The 8,128-nt window shown below is 37.3% G+C and overlaps 1 protein-coding gene across 1 annotated transcript; it reads right to left on the bottom strand.

Moving 5' to 3' along the window:
• Positions 1–167: 167 nt before the first annotated feature.
• On the bottom strand, positions 168–2,229 carry LOC110702959 (T-complex protein 1 subunit delta-like). Its single transcript, XM_021880723.1, has one exon. It carries the CDS (start codon positions 2,083–2,085, stop codon positions 481–483), a length of 1,605 nt encoding a protein of 534 aa, XP_021736415.1. The 5' UTR covers positions 2,086–2,229; the 3' UTR covers positions 168–480.
• Between the last annotated feature and the right edge of the window lie 5,899 nt (positions 2,230–8,128).

The raw sequence follows: 8,128 nt of genomic DNA on the forward strand, positions 1-8,128 counted from the left end.
TCTGGTGAAATAAGCACCATAGTAAACACCATAGTAGATGACTCTCAACTGAAACGACAACTAGAATATTCCAGCCTTGTGTAATAAACACCATCAGAACCACATTCTATACTTAAGTCACAATCATAATAGTAAATCTGTTTAAGGAATATGAAGTACAAACTTTGTAACACACAACATAAAGAGATTTTTTGCATCAGAATCAATACAATCCACATCTGAGGAGAGAAACGAGACTATATCTCTAGTGACCAAGAGAACTAACCTACGAAACTGATTAAACTCAGATGCACATGAAAAGACCTTCACCAAACATTATAAATCAAAAGTAACAGTAAACATCAGCAGAGAACAGCACTCAAAATTTTACAATAAAACCATAGCTTATCATGTGGACAGCACAGTGCCAAATCAAAATCCTAAAACAGCAAAATAAAAGAAACGAATTGGCATTGATCAGCAAAATCATACCACATAAGTCTACCGCACAGTAACTATATCATCAATCTTCAAAATCATCCTAACACACTCTGTTGCCAAGGAGATTGCACTTGTACTGACCAGCAATGGTTGCACCACATTCTCCTCTAAGATATTAGTGATCTGCCCCTTCCTTACATTGATTCCGGCATTGATCTCTCCTTGAGCATGCTTGTTTCTCAATTCGGTAACAATTGAAATTGGGTTCAAACCTGCATTTTCAGCCAAAGTATACGGGATAACCTCAAGAGACTCGGCAAAATGCTTAACACAGTATCCTTCCATTCCTTGAAGAGATTTGGCCCATGCCCCCAGCTGCCTCGCAAGCTCAATCTCTGGAGCCCCACCACCAGCAATCAAAAATCTCTTACTCACCAAACATCTCACAACACACAAAGCATCATGCAAACTCCTCTCAGCCTCATCGAGTACCAACTGATTCGATCCTCGAACAAGAACAGTAGTAGTTCTTCCCATATTCTTAATCCCAGTAATTTTCACAATCTTCGACTCCCCAACAGTCACCTCCTCAACCATATCAGCATGACCCAGCTTCTCAGCTCTAAAATGCTCGACATTCGCAATAGGCAAGCAATTCAATGTCTTGGTAATGAACTCGATATCATCCCTCTCGATATCCTTAATCACCAATATCTTCGCTTTAGCTAAGTAATGAAGCGCCAAATCAGTGACAGCATCCCTCAAAATACTCTTTTGAATCAAAAGCACATTACACCCAGCAGCTTTAATCTTCTTAATCATCCCCAAAAGGTAATTCCTCTCCTCCTTCAAAATCCGATCCATTTGGGTATAATCAGAAACAACAATACTCTGCTCGATATCAGTCTTAGGAGGAGAAATCTGAAACTGAATCACACCAATCTTGGCATTCTCCATCCTAGTAAGCCCACCACTAGAATGGGAAACCTTCTTATCAAAGACCAACCCTTTAACCAACTCAGTATCATCAACAGTTCCACCATGTTTCTTAACAATCTTAATATCTCTCAAATCAACCATATCAGGTTTCTCAGGATCAACAACAGATAAAACAGCATCAACAGCAAGAGGAGCTAATAAAGAAGAATACTGACTTACAACCTTACTATTCAACGAAGTAGAGGCAGACTTCACAAGCGAATCTCGATCCGAAAGCTCCAACGGCACCGCCATCGACGTAAGAACATGAACGGCATGAGTGGAAGTTTTGTGGAGCGCGTCAGATATCACGGTAGGGTGAATCCCATGAGAAAGAAGGAGAGAACACTGCTTAAGAAGCGCACCAGCAAGAACAACAACAGTGGTAGTGCCATCACCAGCAACAGTATCCTGAGATTTGGAGAGTTGCACGAGGAATTTTGCGGCAGGTTGAAGAACATCCATTTTGTTGAGAATGGTAGCGCCATCGTTGGTGATGATTACTTCTCCAGAAGCAGTTTGGATCATCTTGTCCATACCTTTGGGACCCAAGGAAGTGCGAACGGCGTCGGCGACGGCTTGGCCTGCCGCCATGTTTTGCTGGCGAATGTCTTCGGTGCGCTTGTTGTCGACGAAGGTCTCGACCTTTGCGGAGGAGCGTTGGGGTTGTACTGAGGGTGCCGCCATTGTTGCGGAGGAGAGAGAAAAAAGTGAGTTTTGAGCCGCAGGGGAGTGAGAAGAGAAGGTGTGTAAAACCCTAAAAATGAAATGGCGGAGGAAATATGGGAGAGAGAGTTTGTCTTTGGAGAGAGGCTACTACACAATTCTTGGGAGGCGGTGGTAGTTTACTTCTAGAGATTGTGAGAGCATTGCCACTAATGGGCATTTTTTTTGGTTGCCCAATCTCTCTCTAACCACTTTCTCACTCCTCCTTCCTATGGGCATTTTCTTAGTCATTTTTATTCTACACCAATGGTCAAAAATTATAATCCCCACCATTCTCTCTCCTATTTTTAACCCTATACCCCACCAATATTTATCTCTCCTACACATCATTAAATTTGTAATTTAGTATTTCTTAATTTTATTGTTAACAAAATTTTGTATTGATTAAATTATTTATGAGTAGTACAATATTAATTATTTTTAATATTAATTTTTGCAAAATGTATTTTTTAATAAAATAATAATATTTATTCTTAACTAAATTTTTTATTGATTAAATTATTTATGAGTACAATATTAATTATTTGTGTCATTATTTTATGCGAAATTTCATTTTTCATTAGTACAACAATAACGATTACAACATTGGAACATAATGATCGTACGTCAATCATACAAACCAAATAAATTAACGATTACAAAACTATTTACTCAATGGTTGTATAAAACAAAAACTACAATTGGACTTGACTACTTTTTGGGATTTGACCGTTCAATGGTTGATAAAACCAACCACTTGACTCATAATTGTATAAGACAAAAATCTACACAGTAGCTAGTACTGCACTCATAATTGAACAAAATATATGAAACTGTAATATAATTTGATAAATTTTTGGAACATAATTAATAATAAAACTTAATTCATTGCAACATAAAATAAACAAAATACTTGACTGAGGGTATTGAGGTGTCTCAGGCACATTTTCTTCTTGGCTATCATCGTACTGAGAGTTACTTCCTTGGTAGACAGGAGGTGATTGCTCGTAATCAGTGTTTTCAGTTGGAATTTGTGGAGGTATTTCAAGTTGTGGAGGTATTTGTTGTTGTGGAGGATTTTGCAGAGAGGTGTTGCTCAATCTTTGTAGGAAAAGTTGAAATTGAGGTTGATTCATGAAATTCTCATCAAAATCATTACAATTTTGAGAAAGTATTGAGTAAAAGGGGTTATTGGGATCCATATCTATTTTTTTTATTAATTTCAAAAACTAACACAATAATAACAATAATAATAATAATAATATTATTAATAACAAAAATAATAACGAACAACAATAATAATATTAATAAGCTAAAATAATAACAATAATAATTATACTTCCAATAATAATAATAATAATAATATTTATTTTAATAATAATAATAATAATAATAAAAGGATGACTAATTATGAGGGAGAAATTGAGAGAAAATGTAAATACAACAAATTTATGTGAATTTTGAAAATATGAAAATATAGGCAAAATGGGTCTCTATTTGTAGAGAATTTTTTTTTCTAGCCGTTGGTATATTTTTTTTTTTAATTTTATAAGCACAAAATACCCGTTACAAAATTGTTACCGTTGCAATTATCAGGAATTTCCTGATTGGTCCAACTCACCTGACAGGACGCGTGTCAGCGCCTGATTGGGCGTGCTGACGCACCTGTCAGGGCTGCCAAAATCATTTTTTTTTGCTTTTCCTACCGCGTTTTGAGGTGAAGCAAAGCATGCGCTTCCTCAAAACGCTGCGTTTTGAGGTATGCTTAGCAAAAAAAAATTTAAATGCAGCTTGCACGTGGGGCCCACTTCTTCTTGGTCAGTTTTTTAATTTTGCCCAAACTTTGATCAAAAATTGATTTGCCCATGGGCATTTTTAATTTAGACCATTGATGGGGAGTTATTTTTTTTTGTTAAACCCCAAAAATTACCCATCGGCATTTTTCTCCCCATTGGTGAGAGTGCTCTGAGTTTCAATTTCAAAAACCAAATAAATACGAATTTCAATTAAAGTTAATTTCAGTAAATTTTCACCTTTGCTATCACTTAAACACTCCTATTTCACTTTTGCTACCCATCTAAAATTTTATTTTGTTTTGCTACCACCAAAAAGCAAAAAAAATATGTTTTGCTACCACTTAACATAATTGGCTACTATTTTTGTTAGTGGGGCCCAACCATCGTCTAGCCACCTTCTATGCACCCTTCCCTCCTTCCAGCCACCCCAGCTCCCTGCTCACACCAACAATCAACCACCAACAACCACCCAATCACACGCACAACCACCAACAACCTCCCTCCACCGTCACTTCCATCATTACCAACAATCAACTCCAATTTCCGCCAACAACAACACCCAGGCATTAGCAGCCCACAATCGACCACCATCCCTGCTGATAACACCGCTGCACAACCACCCGGTGACAAGGTAAAGTCGTATCACCTAATCAAAAGTAATTCATAAAACCACTAACTAAAATAGATAGGGAAGTAGGGCCGAATCCACAGAAAAACAATGTTCTTTTACTCCTAACTAATTATTATAATCTAAATTATTGAGTAACAAATATGATTTTATGTAAATTAATCTAAGGGGAATAATTAAACTAAGCAAATAAAACTAAGAGAATAAATAAAAGCTTAGGGCATAGGTTCACCAATAAATAATATTCCGGGATGAAAGACAACAATCAATTATCAATGCATAAATTAACCAGATTATAAAGGACTTTCACTACGTATTATAATCACATAATTAATCTATTGGTATTAAATCGCGTCTCTCGAATCTTGACTTAACCATTTATAAATTAAACTGCCTATTGAAAGTAACCCTAAACATCATTCTCATCTCTCGAATCAATGTTGCGTAAAGCAGCGCTAATCTAATCGCAAAGCATTATATCAATCAATAGGAAATTAACCCAAAACATTAACATCAACAATAATAAATCATCCCTTCATATTATTCATGGATCCCCAAGAGCCCTAGAAATAAACTACTCGTACATAATTAAATCTAAACTAATCAAAGCAATTAAAGTAAGCATAATTAAAAAGCAAGAAAGATAAAATTAATAAGAAAGCAAATGAAAGAAAACTAAATTAAAAACAATAAAACAAAGACATAATCAAGTAATGAGCAATCAAAAACAAAACTAAACATGCAAAGAACAATGTTTTAAAGAATCTAAACTTAACATAAGAAAACTAAAAAACACTAAAAGATTCCCACTAAAATCCTATATCTGAAACAAGTTACGAAAATCTAAACTAAAATTAAAGAAAATAATAAGCTGACCTACCTCCCTACAATACTACTACCCCTTTTATAAACACAATTCACCGACACAACTAAAATCAAGTGGGCCTAAACAACTAGCCCACTATGATGAAGTGAAAAGCTCGCAGCAACACGCTCGCCTGACTGGGCCAGCTACTGCCCTACCGGGCCGGGTCAGTTGATTGGCCCAGCAGCGTCCTCTTGGGCTTTGAAGTTTTTTTTGTATCTAGGCCTTTTTGAATGAGTTCAATTTCCTATTAGTAGTTTGGTCCGTATTTCTTATGAGAACTTTGAACCCTTCTCTTCTCTAATCGAGCCCTTTATTTATCGAACCAAATTTCTTTAACTCGGTCTTGGGCTTCATATAAACTGTCATAAATACGATCAAACTCCAATATCTTTGTAGTAGCTCAATAAGATCAGGAATTATCATAATTTTACGAATTCCTACAAAATAATATCAACTCTACAAAAAACACTAGGACACGTATATTAGTAATAAAAATAGCTCCGTAGAGCTCTAATAAGCACAAATATGACAGTGGGATGGGGAATAAAAATATATATAAAATAGACTTATCACCCGGTACTCCCATCACCGCTCACCCCACACACCAGCAATTAATTGCAGCGGCATCAAGTAACCAATTGCAACCAAGCAACACCATTCGGCCCCACCCCTCCCCGAAACCACCCTAAACGGGTAAAAATGAAACCCTAAAATCCGTTTAGGGTAGTTTTAAGGGTGGTGTTTAGGGTTAGTGGTGTCGATTTTGGGTGGGGGAAACAGGGTCGCTGACGCTGGGAAATTGCCAGCGGAGGCAAAAGGAGGGGAGGGCATAATGTGAAATTGAGGGGAAGAGAGAGAGCGAGTGAGAAGATGGGTTGAGAGGAAGGAGGCATTTGAGGAGGGAGGTGGGCAGCGTGGGTGGGGGAAAGGGAGGGGGGTGGGGTCACCGGCGCCGGGGGATGAGGTCGTCGGCAGCCGGCATGGGGAGGGGGAAGGGGTGGTTGACGGGGAGGTGGCTGACGGGCTGGAGTGGCTAATATTTTTTTATTTTTTTAAGTTTTTTGTTAAAGTATTAATTTGTTTTTTAATAAATTAAATCATTATTTAATGAAATAATGGGCCCACTTAACGGAAGCTAACCGGTTTCTGTTAAGTGGTAGCAAAAGTTATATGTTGTAACTTTTGGTGGTTGCAAAATAAAATAAAATTTTAGGTGGGTAGCAAAAGTGAAATAGGGGTGTTTGAGTGGTAGCAAAAGTGAAAATTTCCTTAATTTCAGTTTAATTCAGCAAATTTCAATTGGAGTTCAGCCAATTTCAATTCAGTTCAGGGTAGCGAATCAGTTCAGCAAATTCCAGTCCTAAAGAACGGAGCCTCGTACTTCGTACTCTTTATTACTAATTGTCTGCCCCATACAACACTGTTTACTTCAACTTATTTAAGCTGAATTAAAATTATTTTTACTAAACTGAAATAAATTTTGCTAAAATTAAATATTTTTATTAAATCGAAATTAATTTTGCTAAATCGAAATTAATTTTATTGTTTCTCTATTATATTTTTTTAAAAAATTACTGATTTTTATTAAACATGATTTATTTATACTGAACTGAACTTATTTTTACCTAACTAAAATTAATTTTATTAAGCTAAAATTATTTTTTGCTGAACTAAAATTAATTTTATTGGGTTTTTTTTTATTTATTTTTGTTTAAGTGAAGTGAACATAGCCTAACAAGTACGAGTGTTTCGAGGTTTTCTGTGTCCCTTGGGAGAGTTACGTCACCAAGGCTGGATTCCGGTCGCCTGTACCTGCAAAACCACGAAAGCTTCGGTTGGTCGGAGTTCCGCCTCCGACGATCAAGTTAGTAAAGATTCGGAGTAAAAGAGTGCGGTAAAGTATAAGGTTCTTATACTAAATTACTAATTTTGTTCTTATACTAAAGTGCGGGAAAGTTACTAATTTTGGATTCCGAGTTCAGGTGTTTTCTCTATTTTAGAGAATAATAAATGATGTAATGATTGAACGTGCCCCCATAATGGGGGGAATCTCCCTATTTATAAGGTTCTTGGGATTTGTGCCCCCGTTCCTAGGTTATGGAAACCTACGACTAATGGGCTGCACCGTTTTACGGCGGTCTAGGGAATTAGGCCTTGAAGGTCGCCAATCCCATATGGGGTATCTGTCTGCCACGGTAGGTCCACTTTGGGCTCTCCCTAGCGTGACACGTGTCACGCTATGGTTTGTCCACGTGGCAGGGTAAAAATACCCAAATCATTTGCCCCTCGCAGGGGTGACGTGGCGTGCCATGTGGCGCCTGTGACAAGTGTCACTCATGCATTGGCGCATATATTTATTTATTTATTTATTTATTTTTACTGTTCATCTGGAGTAAAAATTAGGGTCTGGGCCCCTCAATAATTTACCCCTCTATAAATAGTTTTTCACCCCCCTCATTTTCGCACGTTTACGAAAAAGTCTTTGAGAGAGAATGTTTAACTTTGAGAGAATTTGTCTTTTTTTAAGAAAAACACCTGCCGCCTGTTAGTGAAATTTTTTATCAGCCACCTGGTACTCCAAGTACCCCCAGTGATTCGATTTTACAAGAATTAGAGGAGGAGTTAGGGAATGATGTCTCTTGCTCTATTCACCAGGCCTCTCATTCGGACGTTGGGTCCAACAGTTCTGACGGCGAATCTGAGCCATCTACTTCCGACAGGGTCTCTATGGAC

Source organism: Chenopodium quinoa, unplaced genomic scaffold (assembly GCF_001683475.1).
Source record: "Chenopodium quinoa cultivar QQ74 unplaced genomic scaffold, ASM168347v1, whole genome shotgun sequence".
Classification (NCBI taxonomy): domain Eukaryota; kingdom Viridiplantae; phylum Streptophyta; class Magnoliopsida; order Caryophyllales; family Amaranthaceae; genus Chenopodium; species Chenopodium quinoa.